The sequence below is a fragment of the Lucilia cuprina genome, chromosome 4, assembly GCF_022045245.1.
Source record: "Lucilia cuprina isolate Lc7/37 chromosome 4, ASM2204524v1, whole genome shotgun sequence".
NCBI classification, from domain to species: domain Eukaryota; kingdom Metazoa; phylum Arthropoda; class Insecta; order Diptera; family Calliphoridae; genus Lucilia; species Lucilia cuprina.
This window is the reverse complement of record NC_060952.1, coordinates 100121139-100138180: the sequence shown is the minus strand read 5'-3', so window position 1 is coordinate 100138180 and position 17042 is coordinate 100121139. Positions and strand designations below refer to the sequence as shown.

Sequence of the window (17042 nt, the reverse complement as noted above, 5' to 3'; positions counted from 1 at the left end):
TAAGATTCGAACCCTCTGACCCCCAGATTGATAGAACAAGCAAACTATTAACAATGTATTTATGCATGTATATGTCGAAGACATCATAGTCGGACTTAACTAACATGTTTATGTTTTGCAGACTTTTTTTAACGCTTAAATTAAATTGGCTGAATTTTTACATATAAAATTGTTCGAATTGTTTCTTGCATTTTCGATTTATTTCTTTCCTTTTTTTCTATTGATTTTGAGGAATGACTTTTGATTGCTGTCAGTTACTAGGGGGTCGTAGTAGTTTTTTTTATTCAATAAAAATTTGTTTTTTTTCATTAACTGTTTGCTTTTAGAAGCTGTTGCCGTTTGTTGTTGCCTGGTTGGTTATCAATTGATTTATTACGAGTTTAAAAATAATAAAAATAAGTTTTTCTTTCATGAATTGGAAAAAAAAATAGAAATGTTTTTCAACGCATATTTTTTCCCATGTTTTTGTTTTGGTTTCTTTAATTTTTGGTCTTTTTGAACGATATACGATGCTAATTAGCATTTAATTTTTGGATCGTTGTTGATTTTGTTTTCTCGCAATTTTTTAATTAAATAATTTTATGCACACAGAAATTGGTATAAAATAAAATTGTTTATTTTCACAAAATTGTAATGTTGTGTATGAGTATTGGGTCATTAAATAATGGTCAATGTTATTGCGCAAGTGAGTGTGTGTCAGTCTATTTAGTATTATCTTTATTTATTTGGCCATATTGGAAGTTTCCTTAAATTATTTGCTGCTTACAAATAACCAAATACTTTCGTCTCAACTTTTTCTAAATATTAGCCATTGATTTATGGTGATAGTGCAAAACTAATAAGCACCTGGTCTTTGTTTTTCTATTGAATGATCACACCAGTTCATGAATTTTTAGCTTCTTTAGAAAACAACAATAGAAATTTCATCGCTAACATTTGCCATTTCTATAAATAAATAAATAAATTGAAAACGTAATCCAAATTACAGTATTGCGTGGATTACCAAAATTTATTGTCTGCATTAGTCAAGTATTTAAAAAGCCCAGGGTGACAAAATACTTGTGTTTGGTTTTTTTTTAATTGTCGCAACTTTTATGTTTTTTTGTTCAATATTTTGTCATAATTTACGATTAACTTTATTTATTTTATTAATTATGTACATTTTTGGGGAGACATTATTAAGTTTCATTTTCATTTTGAATTTAAAATTTATGTAGGTCAGCTTTTGTCATTAAGATGCGACCAGATGGCTTTTTGCTATTAAATTGTATATTCTATTAAAGGTTTAATATAAAAGTTGACTTAAGATTTATGAAATTCTGTAGTCGAAACTTCTAGGTTGAATTTTTCTTAAAAGTCGTACAGAGTTTTCTTACAACAAAAGGCATTTTTTTATCAACACTCATCCTTAAATATCCAATAATATTCGGTCTCTACTGGCTATGAGCAACGATCACTGTTTCAATTTAAAAACCCTTTTCAGTCGTGGTATGAATATATGAATTTGAGGAAACTTGAGTTGTGTTTCCATTGATCTAAGCATAAATGATTAATTTTGTATTAAAAATCTATTCTTAGAAACAAAATTTAATGTTTTTGTTTATGATTATACAACATAGTTAATTATGTTTCCAACTAACAGATAAGAATATTTTATTAATAAATTTCTAAAATTTTGTCAAATTTATTTTCGAAAAAAAACTGCTCAACACTACCAGCAGTTCTGAAATTTATAGCATTATCAGAAATTTTATTAAATTAACTTCTAATTTATGAGCTGTGACCCTTTTGCTTACTTTTTCATTGTCTCATATATATTTTTAAATAATTACATGTTATATTTATTTATTTCTTGCTATTTATTATTTGCCTAAATGAGTCTACAGTAGTATTTGCAAGCAATTTATCTCATGATATTTGTTTTTTTTTGTTCTTGTTTGTAAATTAATTTTGCAATTGCCATAAAATACCTCAACATACAACCTGTAGGGAATGTAATGGAAATTTTCTATTTGGTATTTCTTGGTTTACAATAATGACTGTTAGTTTTGGTTTTTGTGCGGTCTATTTTGTTCTTATAATGTTTAATTAATTTAAAATGTTTTGCTTTTGTAAATATTTCTAAATGGTGGGAGTTTTTTCTATTTAAAATCAATATACTTGTTATATATATTTTTTAAAAAGTTGAATAACACTTAATCATAAAAAAACTAGTCGTGTAAACAATTCAAAAAAACTTTTAGGCAGATCATCACCCTTGATTGTCTGTTGTGGCATTAAATAAAATAATTGAATGTCTACTTATATGGAAAATTGCCTAAACGCTAAACAGCCAAAAACAATTTGTCAATAGTATTTATTTTGTATTTTAAAATCAATCAAGCATTAATAATAGATAAAATAAAAACGTCATTTAGCCACCCAGTTAGAAAGAAAATTTGAAGGAATGCATTGTTTAATTGGGATTGAATGTAAAGATTTTGTTTTAAATATGAAGATTTGTTCAAACCGTTAGTAGTTAGTTAGTTAGTTAGTTAGTTAGTTAGTTAATTAGTTAGTTAATTAGTTAGTTAGTTAGTTAGTTAGTTAGTTAGTTAGTTAGTTAGTTAGTTAGTTAGTTAGTTAGTTAGTTAGTTAGTTAGTTAGTTAGTTAGTTAGTTAATTAGTTAGTTAGTTAGTTAGTTAGTTAGTTAGTTATTAGTTAGTTAGTTAGTTATCAGTTAGTTAGTACATTAGTTAGTTAGTACATTAGTTAGTTACTTAGTAACGTTTTTACATTCGAAGAAATTCTCCTAGAACATTATCACAACTGTTAAAAATTTCAGAAAGTCTTGAACTCTCAGTTAAACAACAAAACAATACATTATTTCAATACTCTGATGTGTCAAAAGAAAAAAATTTAAGTCAACCATCTAGCCAACTACTAACAACAATATCCGCCTTCAATTATTATTTTCATTATTATATTAAATGCAAACATGATTAGAAAACATGATTATTTGCACAAAGATTACATACGAACATATGTATGTACATAATGCATACATATCAATATACTGTGTATTAAAATACCTTCATTAATGTATTGTTGTAGATATATACAACTACTGTGCTTTTAATTCCCATCATATTATTTGCCACTTCAATTAAATTCAAGCGTAAGTAAGTGTGTATTTCAATACCTACTCATATTGTTTAGTAGTAAGTACAAAGTATGTACTTTATATTTAGACAAACTTATAACGACAGCCAAATAACTGGCTGAATGACGGACTCTGTTGACTCTGACTGAATGTCCACTCGTTCATGTATTATTAATTTAATTACTCATGATTTTGTGGATGGGTTTTTGTTTTGTCATAAAGTCAACTGAAAATAAAATCAGTTTACTAAAATCCGTTTAAGCCAAATACAGCTATCAATACCGAAACCCCAACTACCACCCACCTTAACCTAAACCCACCTAAACAGCCAAGCAACCAACTAAACATAATTATATGCTAAGCACGTTAAATATATATGTATGTATGTATATTTATAGTAGGATCTTCTTCATTGTCGTCTTCTTCTTTGGGTGCCAAATGAAAGGCACCAACTGGCATAAACTGAGGTTTAAGAAATATGAATGTCATTATTAATTTGACTGAAATTTAAGAAATTGCCTTAAGGTAGCACAAGAAGATGAGTAATTTGTATTTAACAAACCAAAGCAGACCGTATTGTAAGTACATTCACAAGTTCCCTAAAGTAGAAGCAGTGCTTGTATGGATTATTTTATACATAATTCAATAAATATGTAGTATATGTATATACAAAGTAAATGAAATATTTAATTATATTAATACATATTTATAATGCATGTGTATGTTTTTCTTTTATAAATCTCTACATAATTTCATTCGTATGAGTCTTTAATTAAAAATGAAACGTGAATTCCATATTCCCTTTCACTTAATGTGTCTTAATTCATTTAATCACTTTCATATTTTGATTTTATTCATTTATTTTATATCCTCTCCTTTTATTGAGTAACCAAATGAGTTGTTATATTGGCATGTTAAATAGATCCGATTATATGTAATGTGATATAATTAAATTTGTATAGAGTGTAATTGGAAACGGGGATTTGAATTTATTGTATTTTACCATTACAAAACAAAATTGTGGTTCTAATTAGACGCTCGTAATATGTATTCTTCATTGAAAAAGTGAGAGGGATATAAATTCATTTGTGCTAACATTTGTAACACCAACAAATAATATTCTGCAATATGTATATCACCTATAACAGATGAATATACAAAATAAATAAAAAATATTTGTTAAAAATCGGTTGAAATCATTTTGCATATAAGTTATAAAAGTTTAAAAGCAGTTTTACAAGTCATTTTATTTTCCAATTTAATTGAAATGCTCTTATTTGGAAAATGCCATATAGGAAGTGAGGATCCTTTAAATAATAAGTAAATCTTGAGTTTTTGATAAAGTAGAAGAGATTCAGTGGTCTACACCAGGGTTAAAACGCTTTGAAATCAACTCCATCAGGGTGGTTGAGTTTTAATGGTCTCTACCAGCGGTTTGAGTATTGTATGGTAAAACAGAACTTCATCAAGCCCTGCAGATTTGGGTCTACAATTAAGACAGATATTATACGGTTATTCTTTCAAAAAACATTATTATATTATGTGTTCCCGTATCTCGACAAGAGGCGGCACGGCCGCGCCTTAATCTTAATGATACTAATCTTAAAATGTTTGAGCCTCATTTGCTTCTAGCCTCCTCTCCCCTCTTAAATATGACGTGAGTACCTGTTAATTCTTGACTCGAGCGCTAATATTAGATTATTTCTCACCTTTGATTTCATGTAACGAATCAAAATATATAAAACCACAATCGCTTACAAGTAATTAGAAAAATAAGTCAATATTAAATCCTGTGAACAACGTATACAGCTTAAATATCTTCACACAGAATCTTATGAAATACAAAGCATTTATATAAGACATTATTAATAAGACGTTATTAAAGCACTTCTATATAATCAGAACGATAAGTACTATTTATTGAAAAGTATGTTTATAGGTAAGTGGTTACAATTGCAAATCATAATCAGGTTTTTTGTGTGTAGTTTTACAAAAAAAAATTGACCAAAAAAATAAATTTAAAAAAGATCAACTATTTAATAATTTGTTAATTTTTCGAATATTTTTGTTTCAATAAGTGAGAAAAAATGTTTAAGTTCATTCCTATTTTATTAAACAGATCTCAGTTTCCTCACATTATGATATTAAGCAATGTTAAATTTTTTCCAATTTCTTTTTCTAAATTATGCAGGACATAAAAGGATAAAATAATTTGCATAAAATGATAATTTATATTTTACCTTTGTTTGTTGCGATTTATGACTTTGTTTTTTAAGATTTTTTAAAATAAGTATAAAAATATTAAAATAAAAAACCGAAAACTTTAATAATCATTATTTAAGCACAATTGTAAATTTAATATGCCCTCAGATTTTGCCATAGGGTATTAATACTAGATACAAATAATTGTTTTTTTTTTTAATTTGAAAATTAAAATGTATTTGCAAATTAATTTTTGAAACCTTCTCATCAAAATTTATGAAAAAATTTACCTCTGTAAACGTAATCATACCATAATATTAACTTGAAGTTCATTTTTTTAAATATTTGTATTATTTTTAAGACAATACGTGCACTGGTTTTTAAAATATATTTTTAATATTCAATGGTAACTGTTACCCATTAGCCATAAAAAAGGGTTATTATTACTTATACAATTTTGATTTCTTTTAGGCGGTTTTTATTTGAACAACAAAACACTAGACAAACGGACAAATACAAATTGCAGGCAATTAAAATTTGATTGCAAGACATTTTTATTTAAACTAATACTAATGCTTAATATTATTGTCTGAGGTTATAGGTCAAAGTACTAAATGCTTGAAATATTTAAATTCTAGACAGTTAGGGGAATACATCTAATAATAAATATTTTACAAATTTAATAAAATTTATGTTTAACTTAAATATTCTAAATCAGAAACAGTTTTTTTTTAAATTTAAAAAAACGCTCACTTTAATATTGCTAGTTGTAACCAATTAAACAACTATGATGCCAGTTAATCAGGGTGAGTGGCTAAATATAATTGTGCAGTCATCGCATCAATATGAGTTGTTGTTGTTGCTACTGTTGTAGTTGGTTATTATTGTCTTTAACATGATTTCTCTATAACCAACCACTACTTTAGTAGACTGATTAAGTGGTTTTGACCATTTGCAGTTGGTTTTTTATGTTCATACTTGTAACGTATTTTTAAATACATGAATTTATCTACATAAAAGCTTTTTTTAAGTTTTTGATTTTTTGTTGTTGTTTCTTTAAACTTTAAGCCACTGTGTTTTTCCGAAACTGGGTAAAGGGCAAAACCGCTGCTGCAGCAATATACCACCTCAACAGCAACGTCCATCCACAACAATCTGAATATCAAGCCAAACAACTACCACAAACATCACCACCAATCGTTCGTCAGTTGGTTGACCAAACTGTATGATTTGTTGAACGTATGCGGAATGCATTTAAAACTGGTTAACTGATTAATAAAACATACAATAAATATTGAATGTACATTGGATCGACGACAGAATGGCAAACTTACAGACTGACAGATTAACATACAGACAGTTTATGGCTGGATAAGCACAAGAAGAGTCTACATACAATATACTTAATAGTTAAACATTAATTCAATGTATCTGCATTTATTTACATGTCTAAAAATAGCATACGCATATTAATGTAAAGAAGTTTTGAGTAAAATATCGACTGCAATATATACCCTACACAAATTGGGGAACACAAATCGTAATTATTTATGAAAATAATACACAATGTTTTAATTTAACTTAAAAAAAAAAAACTTAAACACGTTTTCAAGTTTAATTTAAATGGTAGTATAATAAAGTAACGGAAAAAATTCATGTGGCATTCAAGGTAATTGTCTAAATGTAAATGTAATCTTATTGTTTTCTAATTTCAAAGAGCAAGATAATATAAAAGAGCAATAATATAAATCATTTTAATTTTTTAAAGCATACTTTGGGGCTTCAACAATTCATGATTATTAAAAATGTTTGTCATATGGTATTAAAGTTGCCATATTGTTAAAAAGAAATGTCTCATTTCATTCCTTCAAGTTTAGAGTTCTTGATAAAAAGTTATATTTTTTTCAAAATAATGATTTTTTTAAATAATAATTATGAATCGAACATTCCTTTTTTCCCAAACCATTTCCATTCAGAATATTAAAAGTTCATAAAAAGTATGAATTTGTACATGACGGAAATTTTTTGAATTTTTACTTTTTTCAACTATATTTATGGCAAAATTGTAAAAAAAAAACAATTCATTATCTACTAATTTATTTCCATATTCATTTATTAACGAATTTTGTATAATTAAAAAACAGAAATTGAAATGTTAAAAGAAATTGTAAAACAAGAAAATATAAATGCGGTTAATTTCACGAATATTCCATCGATTTTAATCTAAAAATCATAATTTAATAAATTTACAAAGAAAATTTTAAAAAATTTTAACAAAAAGAAAAATATAGATAAATTTTGAAATATTTAAAGTCGAGGCTTCTAGATTTTGTTTCAAAAAATTAATATGAAAAAATTCATACAATTTAGAAACCTTTTATATTATTAACTTTTGTCAATCACGCTGAAACTTTTTTCTGTGTAGATTTTACATAATTTTTAATAATATATGCTCTCTTATTTTTCCACTATTTTTCAGATCCAGAGTTTAGGATTATGCCATTCTTGTAGTAAATATACATAAGGAAAATTAAAAATTTTCAATTGAAAATTACAAATAAATTTGACAACTTTGAACTTTTTGCAACAATTATTTAACTATTTAATTTAACAAAATCTAATACAAATCAATGCAGTGTATATGATGAGTAGTTGCTTAATTGATTTACTCTCGATTTGAAAAAGCATTAATAAAAATTATGTTTTTCGTTTTGTTTTTGGTCATTATAGTTTCTATTATGCGTACTGCGCAACAGATGCATTTTCGATCAGGCCCATAGTAAAATTTTTAATAATTATCTTAAGTTTCAAAAATATTAATCAACTATGAAACACTGTTCATATCGATGAACAAACATTTACAATTTGTTCACTATTGGTTTACAATTAAAACTTTTCTCATTAATTAATATTAAAAAACATTATAGTATTTGACTTTTTTTTAAATAAATGAATGCTTTATTTTGCTTTAACAACATTTATAACAATAGTTATTACATTTTTTTGTAAGTTTTTAATAGTTATTTATAGATGGGATTTATTTAACATCGATATGGTAGTTAAAACTAACTCATATATTCTTTTATAATTGTATTTTTCTTTAAGTTCATCTTTAAATATATATTTGTCCAACTAATTAAAAAGCATTTAGCTAAATAGGTGCTGCCTCTTCTTTGGTTTTTCTAACAATTATTGAAAGCATTCTAAATTCATTTTCTTAATATTTAATATAAAATTTTTGTGAGGTACAAGGTTTTTGTTTTTTTTTTAATATTTTTGAAAAAGAAAGACATTTCAAGTTGTTGTTGATTTTTTTATAATTTTTTTTTATTATTTTTTTGTTAATGATTTTTTTGTTTAAATTTATTTTGTGCTTAACAATTAAAATATAAATAAATTATATAATGTAATGATGTTGTAGAGTTGTCTTCTAAATTATGCTTATTTATGATGTGGGTGTTTGTTGTTGTTCTAGTAGAAACATAGTTTTCTCTTAATGTCTTCATCATCATCATAATAATTACTGTTTTAAATTTGTAATTTCTTTGTTTGTTTGTCCTTAATAAATAAATTGCAATAAACAATTAACGTTTCTCAAACTCTTCAATAACTTAATAAGCATGGTTGGCAACGAACAAAGTAGCATCGGCACCAGCACCAACAACACTACCGGCAACATATTTGCCAACAGCGGCTTCACCGTTACCCTAGAAAAATTAAGAAAAATGGCAAAAGTTTTGGTTAAAACAAAATTTTCAAAAATTTTAAATGTGTTCTCCAAGGGTAATTTTTTTTAGTGTTTTTCATTAAAATTAGTTTAAATTCTAATTAACCAATTGCCTAATTATTGTGCAATTGGTTTGATTTTAAAAATTAAACACAAAATTAATTAGTTACTTTATAAACTAAAAACTTAAGACTTAAAATTAAAGATTTTTACAATATTTTAGGAAAATTTGTTGTTAAATATTTTTGTAAATAATAAATTTTATTATGGCCAATTAAAATTTGAATATCTTAAATACATAATATTTTGATTATAACAAGAATTTTATATTAAAAATATATAAGTTTAAGAATATATAAAAAAAACATAAATTTATAAGAATTTATAAAATATATTTAAAAAAATTATAGGGAATTGCACTGGTTCTTTGTAGCATTTGTTTTTTTTAACAAACCAATATTGTCAATATATTTTTAATTTTGTTTTGTTAAATTCTTATTGTTTCGTCTTGGCACTTCTCTATATCCAATAAGTCTTATAACATTGCGTTTAATAAAAGTCGCGCCAATATGATTCTTTTAAATAAAATTAAGCAGACTTGTTTGTTTAATATTTGTGCGAGGCAACGAATAAACTGGCATTAGCAGCATAGGAAGGAATAGAGCCAGCTTCATATTTGCCTTGGCATGCAAGTGCATTAGCCTGCATAAGGTTTTAGAAAATAATAGATTTTTGGTAAGTAAATAAAATAAAAAAATAATAGAAATTTAAAAATAATAAAAATCAAGCCAAGTGTAAAATAAAAAAATACAAACTGCAAGCATAAAAAAGAATGAAAATCAAGCCAATTAAAGATGAAAAAAGAGATAATGAATGAATATTCAATGCAAAAACAAAAGTTGTAAAAATATAAAATAATCGATGAATGAAAATAAAAATAAATAAAAATTGTATTAAATTATTTAAAAAAAACTTACAAATAATAGAAAAATTTAAATATGAGATTGAATTAGAAGGTTAAAAATGAGAATTTTGATTTAATGGCATATGTTAGTTGTTGTTAATTTTGAAATAGTTTTTAGTATGCATGATCTTTAACAAACAAATCAGCACCAGCAGCATATCCCGTAACGGAACCAGGAACATAGGTACCTCTTGAGGAATCTCCATTAGCCTAATGATAAGTACATGTATTTATATAAAAATACACACTTAGTTTTAAAACAATAATTTTCTTTTGGAAAATTTATTCAGATTTAAAGAAATTTATGTTTTGAGAACAATAAACACTTTGAAAGAAATGTTTAAAATTTTTTTCCTTAAAAAAGTGAAATCATATAAATAACATTTAATTCATAATAGTTTTCTATAGAATTAAAAAAATATCCAAAACAATAAAAAATATGACCAATTCACAATCGATGTTGTATGGTTGTATCGTAGTATGTCGTAATTTGTTTATTATTGATTTGTTTTTGTTTATAAAAATTTGATTTGTAAAATTTTGACTCACAACGCCACAACGATACGACATCAATTATGAATTTAACAATAGTCTTAATTTTATTTTTTTACTATAAAACTTAAGAAATCTCCACCAGACATACATTTATAAAAGTGTGTTAATGAAATAAGTTGTAATAATATATGGAATATAAAATATATACTTAAAACATAATAATGTATTATGTGTTAGCTATGAAACATACTAAATCATTAAATAATATATTTTTAAAGGATGTTGAGTTATAAAATAATCCTTGACACTTAAGTATATAAAACCCTTTATAACTTAAATAAATAATCCCAACAAGACATAAACACCCGAAACAACCAATTAAGCCCATTTTTCGTAAACAATTGTTAAAGAAAAACTTACCTTAGCACGCTTAATCAATTCGTTTTGACCAGCAGCAACATTTTCCTTCTTGCCGCCCCAGGCGCGAAGTACGGAAGCTTGCAAAGCACGACCGTAAGAGAAGGTCAAAGCCCATGGCTTCAACAAAGGAACTTGGTTGATAGCGTTCAAGTGAACGGAAGCTTCTTCTTCAGATTGACCACCAGACAAGAAGGTGATGCCTAAACATTTTACCAAATCAAATAAAAAGTATGTATAAGTAAAATTTTCTCTTGTGTATCATAGTTTATATACTAACCGGGAACGGCAGCGGGTACGGTTCTGCGCAAAGCGGTGACGGTAGCCAAAGCAACTTCTTGGGGTGTGTTCTTCTTGGGGCAGGATTGACCAGGGGTGACCATGTTGGGCTTCAACAAAGTACCTTCCAAGAAGACGTGGTGATCGTTCAAGGCCTTGTAGACGGCAGCCAAGACGGTTTCAGTGACCTTTTGGGCACGGTCCAAATCGTGATCACCATCGGGCAAAACTTCGGGTTCAACGATGGGGACAATACCTTGAGATTGGCAGATGGAGGCATAACGGGCCAAAACATTGGCGTTCTCCAAGATGGCTTGGTAAGAGGGGGTGTTCTTGCCGATCTTCAAGACGCAACGCCACTTGGCGAAATCGCAACCGTCCTTCTTGTATTGGGCGCAACGAGCAGCCAAGTCATCCAAACCTTGGGTGGTGCATTCATCTTCAGAGCCCATCAATGGGACAACACCCTTATCGACCTTGATGCCGGGAATGATACCGCGCTTCTTCAACAATTCAACGAAGGGAGTACCATCATCAGCCTTTTGGTACAAGGTTTCGTGGAACAAGATAACACCAGAAATGTTTTCGGCAACCTTGGGGTCAGCGGTGAACAAAAGTTGACGGTAGGCGCGACGGTTGTCTTCAGTGTTTTCAACACCGATGTCCTTCAAGCGCTTGCCCATGGTGGAGACGGACTCATCAGCAGCGAGAATACCCTTGCCGGGGGCAACGATGGCCTGGGCAATGCGGGTAAGTTCCTTTTGCAATTCGGCGGAGGGGTAGCTGAAGTAGGTAGTCATTTTGAATGAGATTCGCTTAACTGTAAAAAAGAAAAAGAATTATTATCGAAATAGTTACTATGTATAAATTCATCAAATGGATTTTGATTTAAGTTAAATTGTATTTTATTTGATCTAAAGAGAAAATTTGTAATTCTAATTTGAAGTTACTTTTTTTTTTAAACTTGATATATAATTTAATTTTTATTTTTTATTATATGTTGAGTATGTAGGTATTTCTATTTGAGTTTTTAAAACCAGTAGAGAAGTTTTTGTGTATGTATAATCAAGTTATGTATTTATACAAGTATACACAATTTTCTATTATTTCCTATATAGAATACATATAAAGAATTCCAATAAAGTTTTTAACACTGATTTTTAAAAATTATATTTTAAAGCAAAAAATTTATTACAAATTATTGTAAAATAAATTTTAAAAACTCTTTTTAAAGCTTTACAATTCTAAGAACCTTTACTGTAATAATGTTTAGCAACAATGTTGATAATAGAAATAAATGTTGGCAAAGTATACAAATGTTGATTTGAAAAAAAATACAAATTTTATGAATGAAAACTATTTTGTTTTTAAAATTGTAAAAAATTTTATTTTTATATTTCGAACTATTTTACTAATTTGATAAAAAAACTAAACGATTTATTTTTTATTTGCTATTTTTTTTTTATTTTATATTTTTATAGAAATATTTAAAAAATAAAAACTGTATATATATAAATACAGTAAGTATTTCTAAATTTTTTATTTTAACAAATTCGACAATTTTTTATGAATTACTTAAATGTTTAACTATATTTTCCAATTATTTATATTTATTTAAAAAATTATTTTATTTTAGATACCTTGAAGTAACTAGAAGTAAATACTATTGAACCTTTCGGGTTAATGTAACTTGGCAGACTGATGTAACAACTAAAAGTATAACTGAAATTATGCCGTGTTTTTTATGGATAATTTTAAAGGAAACACTGGGGGTAAGTAGGCAAATATTTACGTGGGTGGTAGTTTTGTAAGGAAGTAGAGTTACTTTTCAAACTATAAAACTTTTACTTTCACTCATCATTGTGTTTTTTTTTCAAAATATACACAAAAGCCAGCACATGCGCCTAAAACATTGACGTTTCCACGTAAATACAACAATGTATGTATTCATTAATTTAACGCTGTCTACTCTTTTTATTCAAACATTTTTACACTTGTGATTCATTAGTCTCAATTGTCGAGGGGAGATTAGAAATAAAAAAAAGTAGAGAAAAAACTACGTAAAACAAAAATTGTTTGGTATATGACATTGACAAAGGTCAAATGTATATACAAATGTTGCAGATACATTTCACTTATTTATCACGCAACTTTTAAATGTTTCGGTTACGACATTCTGGAAATGTCAAATTCGACATTTTCTTGTAGAAATGGGAATGGAAGTCTATCGCTCACGCGCGTTCTTAATGCACACGCGTATAAATTTTTAAAATAGACAAACACAACATATTATTTACATTTAAAAATGTATATGGAAATTTCTAAAACTCTAAAAATTATTTGACTTCCTTGACATTGAAAATATCTACTGACTATACACAAAAACAAGATATTATTAATATATATAGTTAGATATTCTATATATTATATAGATGTGGTTTTGGAAATTGATTTCGTACTTATACAAACACACTTATAAAATGTATTTATTAGATACAAATATTAGTCTTTTTATTATTATAATTGTTTTAAATGATATAGAAACACTTTCATAAATAACTTAATAAATATTTATTAATAATGCACTTTTTTTATATGTATTCTAGTAGAAATAATCCAAAATGTATTTAGTGGAAAATTTATATATTATTATATTTTATTATGCACACACACACCTTGCTTGTTGAACGGCCCAATTGAAACTGTTTTTTAAAACGATTTCGACTATACTTTTTTCCTCGTATTTTTCTATTTTTTAAGAGAAATCAAAAAGAAAACAACAAAAAACCTGCTATTATCAGTAAACAAGTATTTGGTGATATCAGGAAAGAAATACAACAACAATAAAAGACATAAGGGGCACACAAACAAATAGCGTAGTATTGATAAAAATAACACCGAAATATAGGAAAAAAATATATATAAATTATTATATATTTATGTATTAATGTACATAATGTTTAAGTCCACGTTTTTTATATTTATTTTATTTTTGTATAAAAAAAACTCTGCGTGATGTCTAGAATAAATATGAAAACGAGCCCCCCAAAAAAACATAAATTTGTCAAGATACTTGGATACAAAAAAGAAAAAAAATCGTATATACACAAAATTAAATTGAAAAAAGGTGTGTTTTTAAGTATAAAACCAGTTTTGAAAATTAAATCACATAGATGTGAGTTTTTAAATAGCATAAAGAGGTTTATAATAAAATTTAGTTTGTTTAAAATGAAATATCTTAATGTTCTTTATAATTGTGAAATGTCTGTTTCTCCTGTTTTATTAATGAAATTCTATAATACAAGTTTAAATTTCTTCTGTCTTTTTAATGAAATCCTAATGCTAATTGTTGTCGTAATGTTTTTTTTTAACAAAATTATTTTCATGATTAAATTATAATTTCATATAAATAATTTTAAACATAGATTAGAATTTATAATTAATTATAATATGTAGTTAAAAAAAAAATTATAATAAAAAATCAAGTTTGCTACTTAAGCTTTCACAACTGTAGATAAAGTTTCCAAATTTGGTTTTTTTATAGTTTAATGTTATTTTTAGTCTTGTTTATTTTAAATATTCTAGATTCGATTATGAAAACAATGTTGTTTATACTTTTATGCATATATATTTTTTTAATTTAGTACTCGTGGATGTTGTTTTTAATTCAAAACAAAACTAGAAAAACAATTTCGTCAATTAAAATTAAACTCTTGACAACAATATTAAAGTACAGATGTGTACAAATTAAAGGCATTATTCAATCAACATTCAATTTAATATTAATAAAATTAACATTTTGTTAAATTTTCTTTTGAGAGTTAGTTAATTGTAACGGTTCAAGGCTGATAATTTAATGATCAACTGTTTTTGTCTATTTGCCTTTTTGTTTAATTTATATGGAAATATGATAAATTTATAAAGATTTAGGGTCTTATTCTTAAACTTTTATCAAAGGTTTATAAATCAAATATTCACATACAAAATTTGTTTATTACCTTTGATAAATGATTACGAATAAGGAAGTTAATTTTTAAAATAGTATTTTATTTTATCCTTAAAAAATCTTTCTTCTAACTATGGAATATTTAGTACTATTATGTATATTCAAAACTACTGACATCGCACAAACCCGTTATACTCCCACAATATATTAAGTACTTTTCATTATATACCTACATATTTTTAAGTACTACCTATATAGATAATCATATAGAATGGTGTACTTATTACTACACAGTCTCCAGACTATTTCATAGACTAATAGGAATATTAATCAGTTGACTAGACAATTATCAGTAGAATAGTACAAAGATTATTCAGGTATCAATGTCTAGTCAATAGACTAATCTGTAGAATATTTTTTAAGACTGGTTAATTTTAAAAAGTCTAAATGTAGTTAAGTACGATTATTTCTTTCTTTGAAGTTCTTCGTTTTGATAAATTGTACTAAATGAATGTTTCCTATTATCAACTTCAAGTTCATCTATCTCAACGCCCCAAGGCTTTGGCAATTTAAATTGCCATTGACCCTATGTACGACTATTGACGAAATCCATCAATTATAGAACCCATCTGTTGTGCTCGTGTTTTCAATACAAAAAAATAAATAAATTATTCAATTCATTTAATTCTTTTTAACTTTTCTTATACTTTCACTTTTATTTCGCATGATAGAATCATGGGATAAAATGCCATAGAAATAAACAAAACAAAAAAAAGAGAACTTTTATAAATAGAATAGAGAGAAATATAAAGAAAACTAACAGAGAATGAGAAAATTTATATTTTTACAAAATGCAAATGAGGGCGTAGCAGAAAAATGCAATTATGCATAATAATAAAAACTTAAATAATCTTCATTTTTACAAACGATATAGGTAGTAACTGGAGTTTGTGAAAAAAAAAGTTTGGGAAACAATGTTTGAATTTAAAGTGTCATTGCAAATGTCACTTATTAACTCGTTCCACAAAGTAAAATATGGATAACGAGTAGTGAAGTATTAAAACTTCACAAATAACTTCACATCTTAAGTATATTTGTTATATGATTTAATTTTAATGGAGAAAACAACAATTAACTATCTCATCATTTTTAATGTATTTGTATCCCATGAATTTAAGTATTTTGCATTCTAAATAGATACACAATTTTCATACTGCACTTTGGCTGTAAGTGGTTACGAAATAGTTTTCTTTTTAATATTTATGTTAAATGCACTTTTTTCATTTAAATAATTTATACACTTTAAATTTTCACAAAAATATTTTCACTTTTTTATCACTTATTTTTTACAAAAAAGAAATGTAAAGAAAACTCACCTGCAAAATACGATAAATTAAATGTTCACAAATAGTTTTCTTAAGAGGAATTATTCCCGGAGTTTTTTTGCTGCTTCTCTTCTGGAGGGCAAACGAAATACGACTTATATTCCAAATAAAATGTAAGCAAGCAAACGTTAAAAAGGTTGTTTGAAGGTCGTTGTAGCTAGACACATGTATTATTTTTATTTCGTTTTAAATTTTTTGTATTTTTTTCTTTATATTCTGACAGGGATGTTTTTGTATTGTTCATGGTTGTAAAAATAGGTATTTTTTTACACTAAAACAGGGATGTTTAATGTGATTTCTCGATTAGTCTCTACGTTACGTTGCGTGATGAATTGACTTACGAATAACTGTGTAAGTCGTTAGTTTGGTCGTAAAGTTGAAGTTGCGTTGCGGATGAATTTGCAAGGTTTAATAATTTTTAATGTAAACAGCTGACAAAAATACAAAAAATTCTAATTGTTCATGAAAAAATTCTAATTCTTAT

The 17042-nt window shown here is 26.3% G+C and overlaps 1 protein-coding gene across 4 annotated transcripts; it reads right to left on the bottom strand.

Moving 5' to 3' along the window:
• Positions 1-8644: 8644 nt before the first annotated feature.
• LOC111690279 (fructose-bisphosphate aldolase) lies at positions 8645-16563 on the bottom strand. 4 transcript variants are annotated; one of them, XM_023452734.2, is made up of 4 exons: positions 16550-16563; positions 11229-12047; positions 10952-11151; positions 8645-9052 (listed from the first exon to the last, which is right to left on the bottom strand). In XM_023452734.2, exons 2-4 carry the CDS (start codon positions 12025-12027, stop codon positions 8957-8959), a joined length of 1095 nt encoding a protein of 364 aa, XP_023308502.1. In that variant the 5' UTR covers positions 12028-12047; positions 16550-16563; the 3' UTR covers positions 8645-8956. The 4 variants fall into 4 exon arrangements, with proteins under 4 accessions (XP_023308502.1, XP_023308505.1, XP_023308504.1 ...); XM_023452737.2 differs by lacking the exon at positions 16550-16563 and adding an exon at positions 13903-13962; XM_023452736.2 differs by lacking the exon at positions 16550-16563 and adding an exon at positions 12868-12889.
• Positions 16564-17042: the final 479 nt, after the last annotated feature.